The sequence below is a fragment of the Quercus suber genome, unplaced genomic scaffold (genome assembly GCF_002906115.3).
Source record: "Quercus suber isolate HL8 unplaced genomic scaffold, Cork oak 2.0 scaffold_18, whole genome shotgun sequence".
NCBI classification, from domain to species: domain Eukaryota; kingdom Viridiplantae; phylum Streptophyta; class Magnoliopsida; order Fagales; family Fagaceae; genus Quercus; species Quercus suber.
The window spans coordinates 2,371,632-2,395,751 of NW_027069483.1; the positions used below are offsets into that span (position 1 = coordinate 2,371,632).

The 24,120-nt window shown below is 34.0% G+C and overlaps 2 protein-coding genes across 2 annotated transcripts; both read left to right on the top strand.

Annotated features, from left to right (window-relative positions):
* Positions 1 to 2,495: 2,495 nt before the first annotated feature.
* On the top strand, positions 2,496 to 6,831 carry LOC112023425 (serine carboxypeptidase-like). Its single transcript, XM_024056033.2, has 9 exons — positions 2,496 to 3,031; positions 3,174 to 3,342; positions 4,752 to 4,871; positions 5,015 to 5,158; positions 5,230 to 5,380; positions 5,598 to 5,686; positions 5,803 to 6,061; positions 6,164 to 6,297; positions 6,401 to 6,831. The coding sequence occupies exons 1-9, from the start codon at positions 2,706 to 2,708 to the stop codon at positions 6,521 to 6,523; spliced, it is 1,515 nt and encodes a 504-aa protein (XP_023911801.1). The 5' UTR covers positions 2,496 to 2,705; the 3' UTR covers positions 6,524 to 6,831.
* Positions 6,832 to 10,447: 3,616 nt separating this feature from the next.
* Positions 10,448 to 23,679, top strand: LOC112023427 (serine carboxypeptidase-like). The gene is made up of 8 exons (XM_065761267.1): positions 10,448 to 10,642; positions 21,985 to 22,101; positions 22,247 to 22,390; positions 22,470 to 22,620; positions 22,804 to 22,892; positions 22,996 to 23,254; positions 23,363 to 23,496; positions 23,572 to 23,679. The coding sequence occupies exons 1-8, from the start codon at positions 10,448 to 10,450 to the stop codon at positions 23,677 to 23,679; spliced, it is 1,197 nt and encodes a 398-aa protein (XP_065617339.1).
* The last annotated feature ends 441 nt before the right edge of the window (positions 23,680 to 24,120 follow it).

Consider the following 24,120-nt stretch of genomic DNA (forward strand, 5'->3'; position numbering starts at 1 on the left):
TGAAAGTTTGAGTGTCTGCAATTGCTGTAGATTTATAGTGTTTGATATGAACAAACTTGGCTTATAAGGCTAAAAGAAAGGGGGAGTGGAAAATGTCTAAAGTTGAGAGATTGAGAGATAACGGTCCTTAGTTTATTGCAATGACAAATATGAAACAATTATTAATTACAATGAATATATTGTTGCAATAAATTGTTTATTGCAACAACATATATATCATTGCATCAAAGTTGTCATTAAAATATCTAGTGATTATTGCAATGAAATTTTTTGTTGCACAAACTTGTTACCTAATAATTTATTGCAACAACTCGCATCAACTATTGCAATGACTTTGATGTTATTGCAATGATTTTTTGTTGTTGTAATAAATATTTTTTCTTGTAGTGTAAGTACCAAGAGTAAATTTGGCTTTATCAATTTATAATGGGTCTCTATGATGACTTTGAGTCTGTTCATAGCTCATTATTTTGGCACTTCTCCCCTGTTCACATTTGATCAAGCTCTTAACGAGCTTATTTGAGAGGAGACTCACTTTTAGTTATAGACCCGTTATATCTCAATGCTTGACCGCTCAATTGGGCCTCCTAAAAAAATTGGATATTCCAATTGATCCAAGCCTAAGCTCGAAAGTGTGATAATAGGAGTGCAATCTAGATTGTGCACAATGGCATCTTCAATGAACAAGCCAAGTATATTATTTATTCCATTTTTTATTATTATTTCTTTCTGCCTTTTGTCTCTCTTTTGTTTTTCAAATAATCTAACTTAATTTTTAATATTATGGAAGACTAACTTTTAACTTTTTTTTGTCTCACATTTAATATAAAAGTTACCAAAAATTATACACTTTAATAAAAACTACCTAAATAAGATATTTAAAATAAGCAAAATCCAAACGAACTCTGTAATAGCCTCATCTTTTTTTTTTTTTTTTTTTTTTTTTTTTTTTTTTTTTGAGAATATGCAATAGCCTCATCTTGATGTTTTTAGACTCACACTACTTTTTATAAAGTTAGATTATCATAAACCATTGATAATCTCTCATCTTAGTCTTCACGTTATAGAGTTAGATTCATGAACCATTGATAACCTCTCATCTTAATCTACACGTTACAGTGAACAAATCTATGCTTACAAAAAAAAAAAAAAAATACTGATTTTATAACTTATCTGCTAATCTAGATTTAGAAAATAAAATTAAAGAAAAGCATCACCTTCACCCAATAATTCTTTTGTGGTATATTTGCTATACTGGGTGGTAAAGTAGATTTCATAGTTATCACTTGGAATTGGAAGATCATGAATGTTCGTCTGTCAATTCTCTTTCGGATCTCGAGTGAGAGCAATGTTTTCAAACTATAGTCCAATTTGGGTCCATGAAACTTTCTTTCTTGTACACAAAAGTTGCATGTTTTCTTTTTAAGACACTGATGACTTACTTACACGCAAAGACTATTGCCTCCATCCCTTGGCTTGTTTTACTATACTAGAGTGCTCCAACCTGGCCTTCACTCTCTTTATACGCGTTTTCATAATTGTGAACCTTTTAATCCGGCTGATTACTTGCACAGCAAAACAATGTTTCTAATTTTATTTTTCTCCTTGGAAGGGAGGAAGATTTGGATCTATATTAAAAAAAAAAAGCAAGACTTAAGTAGTGCTTAGGTGTTGTTCTTTAAGTTTCATTTTTAAGATTCTGTTATGTGAATTTTTTCTCATGAGACGGAAGTGTATTTTTTAGTTAAGTAGCCACATGGTTGAATCTTAAGAGGAGAACTTAAAGAACAACACTTAACGTACTGTATCTAAGTTTTGTCCTAATAAAAATAAAAAGGTACTCATAAAACAATATGATTTTTATAAACATATGGAGCAATCTTAAGATTCTTAACCAACCTTAGAAGGCAAAATTGTTGTCCATTGTTCGATTAAAACAGTGGTACAAGGATGGGCTATTTGTCTCTCTTAACAATCTAACTTTTATACTCCATTATCACATTTTGGACATGAGAGTTTGAAGGGTATACGATATGCATATTCTCTATTAATTTGGATTCTGACTTTGCTATGAGATTGAAACTAACAATGCCATCCTCTGTTAATTAGAATCTAAATTCTAGTAGAAGGAACTAATCCAATGCGTTTGGATTAGTTTTTTTTTTTGTTTGTTAACTTATTTACTTATGTGCAATATTTTAAAGCAGGGCTTTATCTAAAAATAACAATACTTTTATTAACTTTCAAAAAATAAGCAAATAAAGTTTTTAACAAAAAGCTATAAAAAAAAAAAAAAAAAGAGAGAGCTTGCAAGTCCATAACTTTATCACCCTAAATTCCAACAGAAAAGACAATCTTTCATTGTTATACAGCTTATTTATTAGAACTAGACAACAAAAATAAAGATTAAAAAAAAAAAAAAAACAGAGGAAAAGAAAGGGGGGAGAAATAACTCCTTTTTAATTGGAGACGGAGAAGTAACATGGGATTGACTTACCTTCCAAAAGAAGTGATTGAAAATTTGCCAGAAGAGAAAATTTGAATAAGAAAACAATAAACTATTGACCGTTATCTCTCTCTCTCTCTCTCAGCTTTAGACATTTCCCACTCCAACTTTCTTTTAGCCTTATAAGCCAAGTTTGTTCATATCAAACACTATAAATCTACAGCAATTGCAGACCCTCAACCTTTCATACATTGTTACTATGGCATCAACTTGCATTCAACTCTCCCTCTCTTTTCTCTTGCTTCTTCTCATCTCACAATTCTCATGGGCAACATATGCAAACAACCACCTTCACTTATCTTCAGCTGCTTACTTCCCAAAGCAGCAAGCAGAAAAGCTCATAAAAAGCCTCAACTTGTTCCCTAAAGACTCCATCAACATTGCCCCCCATGACCCTTCATTTGCAGCCCCCATGATTGTAGAGAAATCGTTTAGTTTCCCTTCTCTGGGTTACTCTGGCCCTTCAGTTGCAGATCTTGGTCACCATGCTGGTTACTATGGGCTTCCACATTCCAAAGCAGCAAGGTAGGCCATAAAATGTTGACCATATAACAAACTAAATTAGTTTCTTGGCTTTTAATTGGTTTGGTTGTGATTATACTGGGAATATATACAGCTCTAATACTTTTATTTTTCAATGATTTCGTGGGCTGTTTATTATTTGCAGGATGTTTTATTTGTTCTTTGAATCAAGAAACAACAAGAACGACCCTGTTGTCATATGGTTGACTGGAGGGCCAGGGTGTAGCAGTGAACTGGCATTGTTCTATGAAAATGGTCCTTTCCACATTGCAAACAACTTGTCTCTAGTGTGGAATGACTATGGCTGGGACAAGGTATTGAAAATATAGTTCATTAATAAAGCTAGAAAGTAGAAACTAGAGAATGAGCTGGTATATTCCATTGCAGCGTAAATAGAATATACAATTTAGTCTTCTTACAAGTAACAAGAATCTCATATCATGAAATGTTTCGTTGATAAATTTCTCGAAGTAGGAACTACATAAGAAATATATATATACACACACACACACACACACACTCATTTTGCTAGGTAAAAGGGTTGGATAATTTGTCCCTAAACATTCCTCATACAAGGGAAAGAGGATTGGCCAATAGGCATAGAGGTAGGGCTATAAATAAGTCAAATCAAGTCTCGAAAGTTCAAAATTGTTGATTAATTTTCTTTCAAATACAAGCTGAGCCAGAGCTCATCATACAACTAGAATACATATTTGAGCTTGATTACTTTTCTTGTAAAACAAGCTTGAGCTTGTTTACGAATTACGACTACTTGGTTAACTTGCTCTTTTTTCCATATATAATAAACACTATGACAAAAATACTTTACCCCTTCATAAATCTATACTAATAATAAAGTATCTTTAAAATTATTTTGACTTAATAAGATAAAATAATTTTGATGGCGAACTTATAAAAATTGGAGTCACCAACATTACATTATTAAAGACTATTTATAATTTTTACTTCAAAATGAACTATTTATTAATTTATATAACCAATCAATTACAAATAATAAAAACATATTTATAAACTTGGATAATCCAATATCAAGTCTATATAAGTATATTTTTATATATGTCTACATATAAATGTATAGTATTATATTTATTTCAATTGAGCCTCATGTTCATGACATAATATTATTGTTGAGATCAACGTATTTAATAATCAAGCCTACAAGCCTAACCTTAGACTTAAGTTTTGGCTCACTTGCGAAATAAACGAATATAAACAAACTTCTCTCAAATTGAACCTAAGCTATTTATAAACAATTTGATAGTTGATAGGCTTAAAGTGTTGGCTCATTTGTTAAATAAATTAGCATGAACATGATTTTTCTCAAGTTGAGTCCAAGCTATTCATAAGAAAACTTGATTTATTTACTGCCCTACCTAAAGACCATTGGCAATTGCTACTATATGTTGATAATAAAGCTTTCATCAGAATCATGAATATGCTGCAAATGTTCAGTCCCATTTTTCGACAGAGTTGATTGACAAACTTCTTTACGATCTTTTATGTGGGCTGACAAGAACAACATCAATTGCTTCTTTAAGTATTAAAACTGTAAATTGATGTCAGTATAGTATCTATACGGTCAGCTTTGTACTTAGTAAGCTCAATTTTTTGTTAAAATCCTTTCCTGATGTACATATTTGTCAAACTACTCGATTTCATTTTTCCATCTACTAGTCATACAGTTTCTATTGTCATTCGGCAGGCATCAAACCTTCTGTTTGTGGACCAGCCTGTTGGAACCGGTTTCAGTTACACTGCCGATGATCATGACATTCGCCATGATGAAGGTGGCGTTAGCGATGACTTGTATGACTTTTTGCAGGTTTGTTTGTTTTCCATGTGTGTTGTATGTGCGCTTTTCAATGAAAAAAGAAACAAGAATCATGGATTCATGCTTGATTACATGTGATTAAAATTTGTCAGGATCTGATTCTGAGATTCACCAACTTTTCTACATTGTCTCAGGCATTTTTCAAGGAGCATCCTCAATTTGCTAAAAATGACTTCTACATAACTGGAGAATCATATGCTGGGCACTACATTCCAGCGTTTGCTGCTCGGGTTCACCAAGGAAACAAAGCAAAAGAAGGAATTAATATAAACCTGAAGGTAGCTCTTAAATCTACCATTGGTTGCCTAGTCTCACTTCATCAGATATTTAACTCTAAATGCTTTAACAGGGATTTGCTATTGGTAATGGGTTAACCAATCCTGAAATCCAGTACAAAGCATACCCTGATTATGCACTGGATATGGGGTTAATTAAAAGTTCTGATTACAATAGTATTAACAAGATGCTTCCAGCATGTGAACAGGCAGCAAAAAACTGTGGTAATTCTTATTCTTATTTTCAAATTCCTTCTCATTCTTATTTCCTTATACATACAACATCATAAACTCTCAAAGATTTTTAATGGGGAAGATATATATATATATATATATCATTCAAGAAGGAACTGATTTCTCTAACGTTTATGACCTATAAGCAGTTTTAATTAGTTTGCAATTACTCTATCCTTGATCAATCATATGGGGCTGCATTTGCCAGGCACTGATGGTGGAGATGATTGTGTAAATTCATATGTGGTTTGCAATGACATATTCAATCAGATCATGAACATTGCTGGTGGTATAAATGTAAGATGGCATATAATAACTACGATTTTGTAATTGTTGTGAAAGCGTTCAGATGTGAAGAAACAAAATTGCATGTTCAACTTCGATGAGAAATTTGTTTTATCTTTGATCTGCAGTACTATGATGTTAGAAAGAAATGTGAGGGGGATCTGTGTTATGATTTCTCGAGCATGGAGACATTCCTGAACCAGAAGTCAGTTAGGGATGCTCTAGGGGTTGGGAACAGAGAATTTGTTTCATGCAGTAGTGATGTATATGATGCCATGCTGACTGACTGGATGAGGAATCTTGAAGTAGGTATTCCTACTCTTCTAGAGGATGGAATCAAGGTGCTTGTGTATGCTGGGGAGTATGATCTCATATGCAACTGGCTGGGTAAGCCTCTATGGCTCAAAAGGAGGAACTTGAAATAAACATCTCAAAGAATATACTCGTCTTTCTTAGTCTATCCTATTAATTTCTTTTTTCTTTGGGCAGGGAATTCAAGGTGGGTTCATGCCATGGAATGGTCAGGACAAAAAACGTTTGGGGCATCCCCAACTGTTGCATTTGTAGTTGATGGTGCAGAAGCAGGATTGCTAAAGAGCCATGGGCCTCTCACTTTCCTCAAGGTTTCTCTCTCTCTCTCTCTCTCTCTCTCTCTCTCTCTCTCTCAGTGTGTGTGTCACTTTGTATTCTGACTTAATCAAATTGGTTCCATGTCACAACACATAGGTCCATGATGCTGGTCATATGGTTCCAATGGATCAGCCTAAAGCTTCACTACAGATGCTGATGAGCTGGATGCAAGGGAAACTAACCATGACTGAGACAGAAGATAGGGTTGCTCCCAAGTGATGGCCTCAACAAACCCGGCATCCTCTTTCTAGCATGTGCCTACATTTATGGATTTCAGGAATGGCATCCGGGTAGGACTGGTTGTGATATATTTGTCCACCAGTGATCTCAAGGTCTTGTTTTCAACAACTCCTTAAAAATTTTATTGCTAGAATGGAGTTTTCTGAGGAACAGTTCATAAAGATTATTTTGGACATATGAATGTTCAGTGAATACACGTTTACCATCATATGCCATACATTAATTTGGCCTATAGATACTTTCATATATTATTATTATGTTATGACATATGCACAGTTGGCACAAAAGTGATCATGATTCTTTGATTTGTGAGATCATTGACTGGTTATTAACTAAGAGCTTGGAAATTCTGGCATCATGGGAAGACACACAGAATCTGTAAAATCAACTTATAGCAGGACCTATTATAGAAACGACCTATAGCAGATGTTCAGCTCCAATTTATCTAAATTATAAGAAAAATAACATATGATCCCAAGAGAAAGCCATTGTGTAACACCCCAAACCCATACTAAGGATTTAGATGCATAACCTGTCTTATAAATAATCAGCACTAATATAATGGAACAAAGCGTAATTAAATATCCACAAACAAACTCACTATCCTAAGAAAATATACTAAAACAGTCCATCAATTAACATAGCTCCAAAAGAAGTCTTCAATCTATTGCTCCAATGATCTATCACCAAAAGATATTCCATTGTTCTAATCTGAAATGGAGAAAGAGGGGGGGGGGGGGGGGGGGGGGATGAGCTAGAAGCTCAATAAGAGACTGCATAACATGAGAATGTCTTTCAAATCAAAATAATAGTATCATTGACAAAATATAATCTTTACAAAACATTTACAAATAGTTTTAACAATAATATAATATATTCTATAAAACTGTCAAGAATAAAACATTTGACTATAACACTGTAATCATTAAATAAAATAATAACCACTTTAATTGGCCAAAATACACTAGATAGGTAGAAACAATTTAATATAGTAATAAACAATTTTTCCACTTGTAATGGTCAATAACAATAAAACAATAGTTTGATATGGAAAACATTAAACATTAGCCATACAAAGACATAAGCTGCTAAACACTCGATGGGTGATTCCCATGTGGAATAATAACACTAACCTCAAAGAGGCATCACTGGCTCCAAAGAGCAAACAATAACACTGACTTCGAAGAGCAAACGATATCACTGCACCACACTACAATAACACTACATCGGCCGAAGACCAACACTTAACCATGTGTTGGCAAAGGTTGCAGACTGTTTTGCTGACCGTTTGAAAACATTCTTACTTTATTACAATATTGTTAATACCAATCATATATCATATAACAAATACTTTCTCAAAAATATAGTTTTGAGTCATTCTTAACATATACAGTTTCAAAGTAATGTACAATAAATAATAAAATTCAAGTATGTATAAAGCATTGACAATGTTATAAGTTTTTGAAACTTCACTTTTACAATTATGTATATATAAATATATTTTTATCAAAAAAATATATAAATATACACGTCTTGAGAGACGTCATGTTCTGAAGTCCACTTACCTCTAGTTGCTAAACCAAGCTTCACTTTAGTTGACTGAATCAATGTCAACTATAACCTAAATAAGGACAAGACAACTCGATAAGAATGGTTACACTAAGGCAGCAATAAAAAAAATATAAATTTCACTCTTAAAATTTGTATATCACTACTTATTCTGAAACTATAACTAATTTAGTACTCAATTGCTTTATCAAGTACTCCAAAACTCAGTACCTAGTAAACAATTCTAATGAGCTGATTATGTAGATCTCTATGTTATTTGATTCTCCCCGTACAAGTTGGCTTCCAAATAATCATATGCTTGTAGATCATATCAACCCAAAATAAATATATAGCATCCATAAAATCTCTAACCGTAGGACTTAGTATTCTATAGCATGTATTGACAAAAATTTTGGAACTCGAAACCATGTTATAGATTACAGGTTTCATAAAGTCAGCACCACTAGTAATTAAGCTACGTAAATCCCAAATAATAAATCATCTAAAAGCTTAAGTCATGAGTTCGCATGGAAAAGTTCATGCAAGACTAATATACTACACTAGCTTAATAGATTATCCCATAGATCTTTGTGAGAGAGGCATACCTGAACACACGGATGCAGTATTTTTTTTTTCTTTTGTAATCTCACAGTTTCTCTCTCTGTCTTTCAGCAGGAAGCCCTAACTTACTTACACGTTAAAACTGATTCCACTTGGGCTGAAATTTAAAACCCACTAAAACTTATTAAGGTTGTTTAGATGGGCTAGGACTCTAAGAATTCCAATAACACTTAAACTCCTAACCCAAAAAGGGTTTTAATCTCTTATCTTTTCCTTAACTGAATAAGGAGGCTAAAAGTTAAATATGAATAATTCACAAAATAACTATTCACGTTACCTTTTTTTTTTTTTAATATCATAATATAAAATAATATCTCTTCCAAAATAAATTAAATAATTCATCAACTCCACTTTAGAAGCAATTAAGTTAAATTTAAGTGAGACGGGTGTTACACATTGATTGAAAGGCACCATTATAAATTTGTATGATTTTAAAATATTCAAGTTCCTAACTTCCACGAATTAGGAAGAGGGGGCAGTGGTTATTGTCATTGATTCACTCTAGCATGCATATACGATAACTAAAACTCAGTTAAATATGAAATATGGTTTGTGATTGTTATTAAATGATTGCAAGTTGTACAAAGACTGTACTTCTTCAGAGGGGCTAAAACTGAAGCTTATCATATATGTTTGTATCTCATCATAATTTATGATGATGTTGAAAAAATCACCAATGAATTACACGTCGCTCACATGCTCCAAAAATCACCTCCATAATAAGGAAGAGAAAAAGAACCTTCTGAGAGCACCGGTGTGGTGCCGGCCAAATGCCCTCCGAAGGTTAAGTTAGAACCTTTTACAACTCTAGAGTGCTAGAGAGGGTTAATTATGCGTACCTTAATTTGTAAGGGTATTGGGGCTTTTATAGTAGTCAAAAGTTGCACTCTTTTACTTGGAGTCGAAGTCCTTTCCTTGTAGAAATTATCTTTTAGAGTCCAAAACGTGGTGGACAAGTCTTTTCCTTATAGGGAAGATCTTCACCAATATACGTAATCTCTAGAATCCCTTTTGCACTAGGATTCTGTTTAAGGCTTTCTGAGAATGGGCCACAAGTATTCCCATCAAGAGGTCTAGCAGGCCCATGGCCGATCAATCCGTTCCTCTCTCATCCGTCCACTCCGAATTTGTCCTTAACAGGCCTTGCACATAACATGCTTGTCTACCTTTCAGCCCACAAACCATAATCAGCCCGTTCCGTCACACTAAGTATCGTAGCCATACATTTTTCCCCTTTCAGTTGCCCCCTCACCCGATGGATCCGTCATAACTAAGCAGACGGACCCGTGGGGTGACGGTTTTAAAACCTCAATCAATTGACTATGATACCTGGCACTGTGAACTTATCTCCATACACTGACAGGTTAGAAGTAACACATTTATGACCCATGCCAAGTGTCACCCCTTCAATGGTCGTTGTTTTAGAACAAGGTGTCGTTTCGTCTTCCGTGCACATCTCCTATAAATATCAACCCCTCCACCTCTCATTTTTCCACATTTTACTAGAAAATATTGTCAGAGCGAGTCCGTCATACCTGTCAGAAAGTACTCCGTTCACTCTTATACTCGTCGCCTGCGACCTCTTGCTCATTCCGTAATTTTGGTAAGCAATCCTCTATCCGTCCTCTTTTTAATTTTTATTTACTTTTTAATACTATATATTTTTAGACTTTATGCCCCCGTCCCTCTTTCCAACCCCGTCAGAGTCTTAGGTTTTGTCCTTACATGTAGGCCATGTCTAGTGTGTCAAGTAACCAATTGGCTGTCCGTGACGGGGCAGACTACGAAGAGGTATACCCGTCAAGTCCCAAAGACCAAGACGCTCTGAGCGAGGAGAGTAGTCCGTCTTCATCCTCCCTGTCCTTAATAAATGAGGATATAGAGATGATTGAAATAGAGGAGGGTTCAGCCGACGACGAAGAGCCAATAGTTAGATCCGTCGTGGGAGCTGATGGACTTAGGGAGTTCATCATGCTTCCAGAGTGGACGATGCACGCCTTTACATCCACCATTAAAGAACCTCACTTTAATACCCTTAGGGCCCGTTACCAAATCCCAGATCACATCCTACTCCGTCTGTCCTACATGTCAAAAAAATGCTATTATGAAGGAGTGGATGGTGTAGGGGTGTATAAACAGATGCTCAAGGCGGGCCTAAGGTTCCCTCTAAATTCTCTTTATCGTGAACTCCTTAAATACTTAGGTTTATCTGTCAGCCCTATCTCCTAACGCCTGGAGGGTCTTTATAGCAATGGAGGTCCTGTACGGAGCTATGTCGGATGTTAGAAGAAGGCTTATGATAAGGGAGTTCCTTCACTACTACCGTCCAGACGAGATAGATAAATCAAGGGGAATGTATAGCTTCGTCCCTAGGAGCCCCGTCCTAAAAGTGATATATGAAACCCCAGACTTAAACAGAGACTGGAAGAGCCGTTATTTCTTCATCGAGGGAGACGGTTGGATGTGTCATCCAGGAGAAACGGATTACATGCCCGTCGACATAATTTGGGGCATTTTAAACCCATTTGGTATGGCCAGTCGTGTAGAAACCACTAAGTTTTAGTTTAATATTTATTACATTTTTTAACGTCCGTCTTCTTTGGCACAATTCGACGATGTCCCCAAATTACTCTCGAGGAGTTCAGCTTCCTTGAGAAAATTTTTGCAAAGACAAAACCTGAGGAAAGGAAATGACTCGCAGATGTTGTGCATTACCATTCTTTGGTCTGGACAGTGTCATTTTAAACATCTCTCCCTCAAGAATTCTACAAGCAGATATAGTTGCATAAAACATTAAAAAAAAAAAAAAAATCAGGACATTGGGCATGTTTGGTGTCCCAACTACCAAAAAGTTCTTCCAAGATGGGCAGGCATATGAGAAAGAGGTTAAATCTCATGGAGGCTTTCATGGAAGACTAAAGTTCTAAAGTGCACAATGCATTCCAGGTGATGATCACTGATCAATTTGCTTGAATACAACAACAGCGCCTTAGTCCCTAACTTTTGGGGATGATTATCGATCCTTAATAGACTAATTGGGGTCGAACACATGTATTTTTTTTTTTTGCAACTCTACCCTATCTATAGTCAAACTCTTTATCAACAATTTACTTAAGTATGACAATTAAATATGATCCAGGAGAAAACTAAAAACCAGTTGTCCAATACACCCAAAAACTTATGATTCAATGTTGAGATTTTCAAAATATGAATTCTACAACATTGCTTAGAGTTATATCAAGTGTAATGTTACACTTGAAGTAACTCTAAGTAATGTTACACTACCTAATAACTTGTTATAAAATTCATATTTTGAAAATTTCAATATTGCATTATATGTTTTACATGTTCTTATCATATATTTTGAAAATTTCAACATTGAATTACATGTTCTTAACATTCATGCCAATTTTCATGTCAATTGGATGTTATTTACTATTCGATCTATAAATTCATCTTTTATGCATTATTTTAAACTATAAAAATTTGAATTTAAATAATATATGAATATAATGTAATCTAGTGGTGAATTTGTCAAAATTTGCATCTAATTGAAAAATATTGAACGGTGTAACATTGCTTAAAGTTATGCCTTTGTAACTTTAAGCAATATTATACCATTAAATATTTTTTTAATTAGATGTGAATTTTGATAAATCCAACAGGTGTAAATTGAATATATATATATATATATATGAGTTGAGTTCAAGTTACATGCACTTGGTGTAACTTTAAAGTAAATGAGTTGGAAAGCAATAAATAGTCAACTATATTTTTTTTAACTATTATATCTTTTAGAGATCTATGGTGTAAAAATGGTATAACTTCTATAAAGCTACACTACCAAATATTTTTTAATTCGATGTGAATTTTGATAAATACACTACTATATTACATTATCTTTGTATATTATCTATGCTTACAAAATTGAAAGATGACCAAAGATCAATAGCCATGTCATTAATCAATTGTTTAAATTCAAGTTTTTGTAGTTTAAAATAATTCATAAAAGATGAGTTTGTGAATCAAATGGTAAATTACATCTGATTGGCATGCATGTTAAGAACACATAGAACATGGAATTCAATGGTTGGATTTTAAAAATATGAATTCAATAGCAAGTTATATAGGTTGGGTTCAAGTTACACTTGGTGAATTTATCAAAATTCACATCTAATTAAAAAATATTGGGTGTTGTAACATTACTTAAAGTTATATCAAGTGTAACTTTAAGTAATGTTATATATATATATATATACATATATAGGGCTAGGTTCAAGTTATACCTAATGTAATTTTAAGCAATGTTACGCAATACTTACAAAATTTAAAGACGATCAAAGATCAATAGTCATGTCATTAATCAGTTCTTTAAATTCAAGTTTTTATAGTTTAAAATAATGTATAAAAGATAAGATTATTGATCGAATGGTAAATTACATTTGATTGACATTAAACTTGGCATGCATATTAAAAACATATAAAAGATGAAATTCAACGGTTGGATTTTCAAAATATGAATTCAATAACAAGTTATTAGGTAGTGTAACATTTCTTAATTAATTAGATGTGAATTTTAATAAATCTACAAGTGTAAATTGAACCCAACCCATATATATATATATATATATGGGTTGGGTTCAATATAATCCCCAGCCATTGCAGATTAAACTTCTATACATTACAAATTACAATGACATCAACTTTCATTCAACTCTCTCTCTCTTTCTCTTGCTTCTTTTCACGTCACCATTCTCATGTGCAATACATGCAGACCACCCTCTTCACAAGATTTACTTCTCTCAAAAACAGCAAGCTGAAAAGCTCGTAAGAAGCCTCAACTTGTTCCCTAAAGACTCCATTAACATTGCTACCCATGACCCTTCATTTGTTGCCCCAAAGATGGTAGAGAAATCGTTTAGAATTCCTTCTCTGAGTTATTTTGGCCATTCAGTTGAAGATCTTGGTCACCATTTATTTAGACTTATGCATTCTCTTTGAAGGATATATATATATATATATATATATTTTTTTTTTCTTTTTGGTAAACAAAAAAGCATAAGAGGGAAGGGTGTTAATCTCTAAGCGTCCAAGACAACACAGAGACGTGCACCAATGCATCATTAATGGGGATCAAGGGACTTAAACCCAAAAATAAAGTCTTGTTGGCCCAATGCCTGGCGACTAAATCCCTTGCTGTGTTCGTATATACTATGAATTTCCTAGTTAGCTAAATGCTTTAATAGAAAATTAAGCTCAGACCACTTCTTCAGATTCCCCTAAGAGGCCTACAAGCAATAATCTCACATGGTGTTGGAGAGCCAGTTTTGCTAGCAAGAAAGTGTGCACTTTTTAACAAAATTGATTGAAATTGGTAATTTTTTGAATATATGAGGACAATACATGGATACAATCCAAGTTTTCTCCAACATAGTAATCTGTTGTGAGCTATAGCTGTAATTAGTTAATAAAATTTTTGATACACAGTAATGTGTAGTGGCTTGGACAATGAAATTTCTAGTTGGTGCTCTGTTTTGTACACTTTAAATTTTTTAAAAATCTAGTAGGTAAAGTGTTTATGGGTACATTTTAATTAATAAAGCAATTAAACTATTAAAGAATCAAAATCATATTAACTTGTGCACTAGATGTGCGCCCCCAACCTGTTTGATAACTTTGATTAAGGATAAAGAACACTAAACAACTTTTTCTTATTACCATATGGAGGAAGAAAATGGGCTTTTGTCCTTTTCTTTTTTTTTTTTTAAATATCCAGCAAAATGCCCAGTGTCTGAAACTAATTAGGAAAATACCCTTATTTTGAAACTCGATTTTCTAAAAATCGAGTTTCAAATGTATAACTCGATTTTTGGAATATCGAGTTATAGCGAATGTGGACTTAGAATTTTTTTTTTTTTTTTGGAACTCGAGTTCCATGTAAAGTACTCGAGTTCCAAAATTTTTATTTTTAAAATTTTTTTATTTTTCAGTTCGCTATAACTCGAACAAGGGTATTTCCTTAAATAGTTTCAGATATGGGGCATTTTGCTGGATATTTTTAAAAAAAGGGCAAAAGCCTATTCTCACCCCATATGGAGTAATTAATTTGATTACCAATAACTTTGTGCCACAAAGTGTGAGTCTACCATCAATTTCTTTAATTTTTATTAACTCAAACATGAGGGCACATCACTCCAATATCCCTTTTATTATTTGAGATTGTGCTATTTTATTTTATTTCACTGAGAACACGCATTCAACATTGATATGAGTAATGATTTTAGTAAGAATTAGCATTAATCATATGATGTTGAAAGGGGATACTTTTACTAAAATATGTTTGTGTTTTTATTTATTTATTTATTTAGTTTTGGATAAGAAAATATGTTTTTGTTGAAGCATGCATAATGAGATTATTCCATGTTGATTTTTTTTTTAATTGTTTGGTCAGGTACTACCAACCTTCGTGTTGTATCACTATTCGATTTTAACTTCTTGATAGAGATGTACATGTGTTCCTATTTTGTTTTTCTTGTATAATTTCGTGGAATAATGAGATTATTCCACGTTGATTTTATTTATTTATTTTTAAATTTTTTGGTCAGGTACTGCCAAGCTTCGTGTTGTATCACCATTCGATTTTAACTTCTTGATAGAGATGTACATGTGTTCCTATTTTGTTTTTCTCGTATACCTAAGATTTGGAGCTATGTTAGCATCATACAACTACCAGTCAACATTTCATATTTTTTAAGTAAGAAATATCAGTAATATCTTTGTATACCATTTTTTTATTATAAAGAAACTACATCATTGTAGACTTTTGGTATAGGAGTGTAACCATCACCAAATTGCCACTTGGTAGGATTAGACTTTTTTTTAAAATTTTTTTTAATAATAATCTTAATTAACTTAATTGATAAAGTCACTTATTGTTAGGACGACGCCAACATGGTACAAGGGGGGCAATTGCCCTCTCTAACTTTGTAAAAAATGCCCTCATTAATCACGGTGATATATTCCTATGGAGCTTGACACTTTGACCCCCTTAATATGAAGAAAAAATTAAAAATAAAAGCGGGCCCACTCCCCCCTTAAAGAAACTTGCAATTTTTCTATAAGGTCTATATGAAATTTGCTTACTAATAGGTTGTCCATAAGTTATGTCTCCGCAGTAGTAATCTCTATTATTTCCATGCTCCAACGACGACATCCTAGTAAATATATTTGTGAGTGTTAGTTGTATGTCACATAATATTTGCTAAGTTTTCCGTCACTGGAATTGCTACCATCTCATATGTTAGCCACCAGACCATGATAAGTCAACACTCTGATACCAACTAATGCGGGATGTAGAAGCGTCAAGAAGTAAAACATGTATACTTTTAGAAAATAAGAAACAAAACACGTTTGCTTCTGAAAATAACCTTGAATCCACAAGGGTCATTTGTTAGGACATATGTGAATCAAGTTAGGAACATATGTCATTTAGAATTGGCTAATTCAATGACAAAACACATTTTACTTGTAGTTGGGTAGATCTAGGATGTGTTTAATATTTCAAGGAATAAGAATTCAAGTTCAAGTGTTAAAGCCATTCAAATCTGTCCAAGAAATAAGAGAAGAAATGCTGGATTTTAAAGCTTGACAGCTAGCTCAACAGATAGCATTTATTGAGGTTTAAAAGGCTTGTTTAGCCTGATGCTCGACAACTGTTTGATAAATAACCTATTTATCGAGATTTATGAAAATCAGTTTTTCAAATCTGATTTCACACCAATCCGTGTATATTTGTTTAGGCTTTCTTTTCTCACAACCTTAACATATATAAGGATTATTTTAAGGGCAGTAACAGCTGATGCAACTTAATGCAAAAGTTTTTCATAAGCATATTGTGACCGAAGACATATGCTCTAGTTCATCTTTCTCTTGGAGAAGCTACTGCGTTTGTACGTCATAGGGTTTTGTAACCAAAGAGTTTTGTGATCTTCATCGTGTTGATGAACTAAAGAACTTTGCAGCCAACATCCTTCTCAAATTAGTGGTTAGTCATGTATTTGGGTTCGTACGTCGATTGGTTAGTCACGTATTGGGAGCCGTGCATTGAAAATGAGAGATTGTTACTACAGAACAAGTCCAATTGGGTATTAGGGTAAGGGTTCAACTGTAGGTTGGTATAAGATACTGGGATTCCTTTACTTGTAACTGCTTGTTGTGATAATAGCGGATTCTCAAGAGTGATGACCTTAAAATCACCCGATGGGGTTTTGCCTTGGAGGTTTTCCCCATTCGTAAACAAATCACCGTGTCAACTTTATTTTTTGCTGCATATTAACTTAGTTGGTGAGTTGTTTGTACTACCACGCGTATTACATGTTAATTGAATTAATTAATTAACTTGACTAATTAATTGGTTAATTTATTACAAGGGGTCAATACATTCTTGGTCTATCATCATTGAATCCACAAGGAAAAAGAGTTTGGAATTCATTAGAAAATAGAAAAACAAAAGTCTAAATTTTATTGATTGAATAATTATTAAAAAAAAATGTTTACAGACTTAGGGGCTTATTTGAGGGCTTTATAAAACTTGACAGATTAAAAAATATATTCTAAAATAACTCCTAATTAATATTTAACCATAATAGGAACCAAATTTGACGTAAAAAGCATTAAAAGCACATAAAAACAAGGAAATAATAACCCTAACCCTAAAATAACGAAAATTAAAAATTAAATACCAAAATTAATAAATTACAATAATTAAATAGTAAATTGTGTCGTATATTACTATGAGTATAAAGCAAACAATGTTATCATTTATCAATTGGAATCTTTTTTTTACAATGAGTAATTTATTGTATTTGCTAGCTTATGGAGATAGAAAGTGACTTTAATCAAACAAGTTGATTTATTATTATTTTTTAAAATTAGATTATTTGGTTAAAGTCACTTTTTTGATCTCACCTTTTACGTAAGCTAGTGGTTAACCTTGAAAAAGTTAACAAAATATGATTTTTTTTTTTAATTTTGGTTTTCTACATATGAAATTTGATAATTATGATAGTTATAAATATTTTTTTTTTCTATATGAAATTTAATATGATAATTTTTAATTGGTAATTATGGTACTTTTTAATGGTCTTTTATATTAACCATTGCGGATTTCAAATTTAATAGAGGGGAACAGTACCATAAACTCAGGGAACCACTTGGACCTTTGATTTGGTAGGTCCCACACACGTGTAGAAGATTCCGTTATGATGAAGGACCCACTAACAAGAGAGTATAAAAGAAAAAGGAGGGAGTAGAGTTGGAGGTTGGAAAAATTGGGTAGTGAAAACATGAGAGGAATGGGAGGTATACTGTAGGGAATTAAGAGGGCAACTCGGTCAAAGGGTCATGTCCTTGGCCAAGGTTTTAAATCAAATTTCGTGAACCATCATGGAGGCCCAACCCAGCATAGCCAACAACTACTCTTGGGACCTTCCATCATGGGCTAAAAGCATCCCCAAGCCCAATTTGTAAAGTTTTTTGGGGCTTGGCCACTATAATATAATAATAATAATAATGAAATAAGAGTTTAAATTCAATAAGGATATGATATAAAACTTATGTTTTACACCTTCTAATTCAAACATGTCATATTAGCATTTTCACAATTTAATGAATGAGGAGTGCTACACACAATTAATCCTCAGCAATCCACTGTGCTCTCTCTAATCAGACTAGTTGGTACCCATTGTGGCTCTCTCTCTAGTTATCCTAAACCCTCTCTTGGCAAAAATCTTGGCCAAAATCTTATTTTCTATGATCTCATTTTCTTTAGAACCTATATTCTCTAAAAAACAATTGAAACCCTAGAAAGCTAAGTCTTTCGGCTAAATATTATTAAAATTAGAGTTTATAGACTTTATGTGTACTATGTAAAGTTTTTTAGCTAAATGATGAGAGATGCAAAATTCGGTATTGGTGTTGGCGAAATACAAGAAAAAGAAGAGAGAGAAACTGACAAGTTTGACATCATTTTTGGTATTTCGTTATTGATGTTGCTGAAATTCAAGAAAAAGGAGGAAAGAGAAATTGATAAATTTTTTTATCAATTTCGTTAATTGGATTGCTGAAATTCTTTTCCCCTAGCCCGCAAATTCCATTCCATTTGTACTTAGTTTCTTCATTAGTAATTTACTGTTAGCTTCTTTTTCTTTTTCTTTTTCTTTTTTTTTTTTTTAAATAAAAAGTAAGTTAGTTTCTTCAATAGTAATTCTTTTTATTTTATAAAAAGAAGGTAACCAGGGATCGCACCCTTAATGGAGAGCTATTCACCTTAAGAAACAAACAGTAAACCGCTGCATAAGGGAATGGAGTGATCTTATCCTAGCACTTCCAAAAGCGTTGGGATAGGTCTTTCCTATAAGGGAAATCAGTAACCCTATTCCAATGCAATAGGGCTTCCTATACTAGCGTTTTTGAAAATTGCCGCTATAGGCCTCCTATTGCAGTGATTTGTAAAGTGCTGGTTTTGAGCTATCATAATAGGGTTTCCTATATCAGCGGTTTTAAAAAGCGCTGGTACAAGCTTATCTATTACGGCGGTTTTTAAAAGCACTGAGAAAAAAACGCCGGGACAGAACGATTTTTTTGTAGTGATATTTCAAGTTTTCAACCAAAAAAAAAACATTTTTTTTCTACACTTTCCAAAAATTGATAGTTATGAACTTATGACAAACATTGATCTTTAGAGATGTCAAAAGTGTCAATTGACATAACTTGATAAAATTTAAAAAAAAAATACTTATTTTTTAATTGTTATTATAATTATAATAATATGTTAATAAGTTTTTTGTAATTAGTCTACTCTAAAAATAAAATATTATTTTCAAAATCTTAAACTATATTAACAATTTTAATCTGCTTATAATGAGTCGTATGAATTTTCAAAAAAAAAAAAAAGTCATGGAAAAATTATGTTGTACAAGTCAAGACACATCATGCAAGCATAACTTGTGCTGCCCAACTTTGATTACTAATAGTTGCACTCGAAGTGTCCATGTCCGTTGCACTCGAAGCACACAATGTCCGAAGGAGATTGAGACTCCTTCCCTTCTTTCCTCGTAAACTCTTTCTTATCACCTCTTGAAGATGAGAATTTTCCTCTATTAAATGGTTTACCACTGCCCGTCATCTTCAGAAATTTTCGGAAGTTCTTCACAAGATATGCCACTTCCTTTTCCACTCCATCTTCTTCGGAGGGATCATCCATTCTTTCGGTGATGGTTTTGAGAGCAAATGATTTACTCGTCTTGTGTGAAGGCAGTCCCAGTTCATATGTTTGGAGAGACCCAATCAGCTCTTGAATTTTGATCTCATCTAAGTCTTTACTCTCCTCTATGGCTGTGACTTTTGCTCTAAAACTTTCAGGCAAGGACCTCAAAATTTTTCTCACCACCTTGGTATCTTCAATCTTCTCATCAAGATTGAGTTTAGCAATGACAATTTCGTTGAGCTTCCCATAAAATGAATCAAACGATTCATCTTCACCCATCTTGAGCTCTTCAAATTTGGTGGTAAGCATTTGGAGCTTTGTGTCCTTCACCTTCTTAGTCCCCTCATAAGTTGTCTCCAAAATTTTCCAAGCTTCCTTGGCCACAGTCATGTGAGATATCCTATGGAATTCATCAGGAGACATAGCACAGAAAATAGCATTTAAAGTTTTACTATTAGCATTGGCTGCTGTAAGAGCTGCCTTATCCCAATTGGCCTTAAGAGCTTCTAGTTTAGTCCAACCTATCTCAACCGCATCCCAAACGGTATCTTCTATAGAGCATAAAAATGCTCTCATTCGGACTTTCCAAAAAGCATAATTATTACCATAAAAAAATGGTAGAGCAGTGAGAGATTGAGACCTATCCATCTCAACAAGGGGTCAAGGATCACACTCAGGTATTAAAACCACACAAATGTACCCGCTCTAATACCAATTGAAAGTTCAATATGGGTATGAAACACCCTTGAACGTTTAGACCCTCAGATACAAAAATATCAATTCAAGCTTTATATCAAACAATTAATGTGCGGAATATGATACCAAACTTATAACAGAATTGATAAAACAATCTAAGTCAAATATAAACACATCCACAGCAGTAAACATAAGGCAAAGATAAAGGAAAGAGATATGCAAACACACGGACAACACACGATGTGTTATCGAAGAGGAAACCGAAGTTCTCAGCGTAAAACCTCTCCGCCGCCCTCCAAGCGGTGATAAAATCTACTAAAGAATATAGTTGGGATACATGAATAGCAGAAGACCCTCCAAGCCTAATCTACCCAAGTACCTAAGCCCTTCAAGCTTCTTGCTCCAACGAGGTTACGCCGAACCTATTTCTTCTTTAACTTCCCGGATTCCGTTACTTGACCATAGCATCAACCAATGTATATTGGTTCCTTCCCAAACTACTTCCCTAAGCACCAAATGGACCTTCTCACAGACGTGGGTGTGGTGAGATAAGAATTTGGTAAATAACTTCTCAAGGGTATGACAATGGAGAGGAAGAGAGTAGAGGAATTTGTAGAGTCTCTTTAGATGAAGATTGAGGATGAGGCAATCTTGTTTTTCTTTAGGGTTTTCTCTCACAAAATTCTCTCTGGGAGCTCTCACAATATGATGGGTATAAGGGTATATATATAGTAGGGTGAGAAAGGAATGCAAAACGTCAGTTTTTGCCAAATAGGGCAAGTTGGCGACTTGGTCTCGCGGCTTGTCCAAGTTGCGAGTTCAAGTCACGACGTAACGGCCTGGCCAGCCTAGGACTTTTGTCTTGTAGCGTGACAGTTGGTGCGACCCTTCAGCTTCCCTGTGTGCCTCTCATGTGCTAGCTTTTGGCGGCTTGCCAGTCGCGATCCACCCGCAAGCCCTAGCCGCGAACCTCTGTTTTTCTTACACATTCTTGAACTTTTCTTCACAACTTCTCACACACTACCCTTACAATTTTCCCACCTAAATACAGGGTTACTAAGTGCTAAATTACAAGCAAATTGGTCACGGAATAAAGCCAATTAAATGGTTGATTAAATTCAACCTTACAGTAACTATCAAAATATCAAGAAAAAAAACTTAAAATTTCATGGTAGTATAACACCTATACACTCAGCTTTGTACATGGCAGAACGTTGTGTTAAACCTTTCCTGATTTACAAACTTTTCAAGCTACACGATATCTTTTTACCACCTACTAATCAATAAAACTTTTACTGTCTTTTGTCAGGCATCAAACCTTTTGTACGTTGACCAACCTGTTGGAACGGGATTCAGTTACACTACTGAGAGTGATATTTGCCATGATGAAGAAGGTGTTAGCAATGACTTGTATGACTTTTTGCAGGTATGTTTTTATTCCCATGTGTATTTGTGTGTTTCCATGAAAAAAGAAATAGGAATCATGCATTCTTGCTTGGTTACATGTGATTGGAATTTGTCAGGATAGGATTCTGAGGTTAAGATTCACAAACTTTTCTAAATTATTTCAGACATTTTTCAAGGAGCATCCTCAATTTGCTAAAAATGACTTCTACATAACTGGAGAATCATATGCTGGGCACTACATTCCAGCATTTGCTACTCGGATTCACCAAGGAAACAAAGCAAAGGAAGAAATTCATATAAAGTTGAAGGTAGCCCTCAGATTTAACCAGAGTTAGTTGCTTTAGTCCCACTTTATCAGATATTTAATTAACTCATATGCTACAACAGGGATTTGCTATTGGAAATGGGCTAACCAATCCTGAAATCCAGTGCAAAGCATACACTGACTATGCACTGGAAATGAATTTAATTAACTATACTGATTACAAAATTATTAACTTGAACATTCCACAATGTGAAAAGGAAGCAAAAAAGTGTGGTAATTTTTCTAATTCTTAATTTCAAATTACTTCTCATTCTTATTAATTGCCTTATCAATACAACATCATATGACTCTCAAAGATTATTGATTTCTGTAACTTTCAAGACCTAAGAGCAGATTGAATTAGTTCAACTACGTTATCATTGTCCATTGATCAATCATATGGAACTGCATTGTCAGGCACTGATGGTGGAAATGCTTGCAATACTTCATATTACACTTGCAATGCAATATTCGATCAGATTGTAACACTGAACCCTGGTATAAATGTAAGAAATTAGAACAACTTTTGTAGTTATGAAAGCATTACATTGTGAAGAAAAAAGGCATTTTCAACTTTGATGAAAAACTTGTTATAAATTTGATTTGCAGTACTATGACATTAGAAAGAAATGCAATGGAGACCTGTGTTATGATTTATCGAACATTGAGACATTCCTGAACAAGGAGTCAGTTAGGGATGCGCTAGGGCTTGGGGACAGAGAATTCGTTTCATGTAGTAGTGATGTATATGATGCCATGCAGACTGACTGGATGAGGAATCTTGAAGTAGGTATTCCTGCTCTTCTAGAGGATGGAATTAAGGTGCTTGTGTACGCTGGGGAGTATGACCTCATATGCAATTGGCTGGGTAAACCTCTTTGGCTCAACAGAAGTTGGAACTTGAAATAAACACCTCAAAGAATGTAGAGTGTTTTTTTTCCTAGTATATCTTATTGATTTCTTTCTCTCTCGGCAGGGAATTCAAGGTGGGTTCAAGCCATGGAATGGTCAGGACAGAGACAGTATGGGGCATCCCCAACTGTTCCATTTGTAGTTGATGGTGCAGTAGCAGGATTGCTAAAGAGCCATGGGCCTCTCAATTTCCTCAAGGTCTCTCTCTCTCTCTCTCTCTCTGTGACTTTGTGTCCTGATTTGCCAAGCTTGGTTACATGTCACAACACATAGGTCCATGATGCTGGTCATTTGGTTCCAGCGGATCAGCCTAACGTTTCACTACAGATGCTGAGAAGGTGGATGAAAGGGAAATTAACCAAGTCCTCCCTACTAACGTGAGAAAAGGCGGGAAAAAATACAGTTTTAAAAGGTTATATATAAAAGCTAAAAGTTTATGCCAAACTCACCCTAAGTCTTTCTTTTTCCGTTCTCTCCTTGATTGGAGTTTAGTTATGCCCTCTTGTTCTTGGTTATCTCTACCCGATCTTATTGATCGTTGTAATTTGGATTCTTGATTTTTGCTGCTGTAACACATTTCCAATGTACTTGGTTGGCTTTTTCTTAATATAACTTCTTACACTGCATATAAAATTTATAAAATAAAATAAAATAAAAAATGAACCTAGCATTCTCTTTCTGAGCATGTACCTATATTTATGGATTTCAGGAACGGTGTCTGGGTAGGACTAGTTATGATATGTTCGTCCTACCGTGACTTCAAGGTTTTTTGTTTTCAACTGCTCAAAATATTTTATTGCTAGAATGGAGCATAAAGAATAT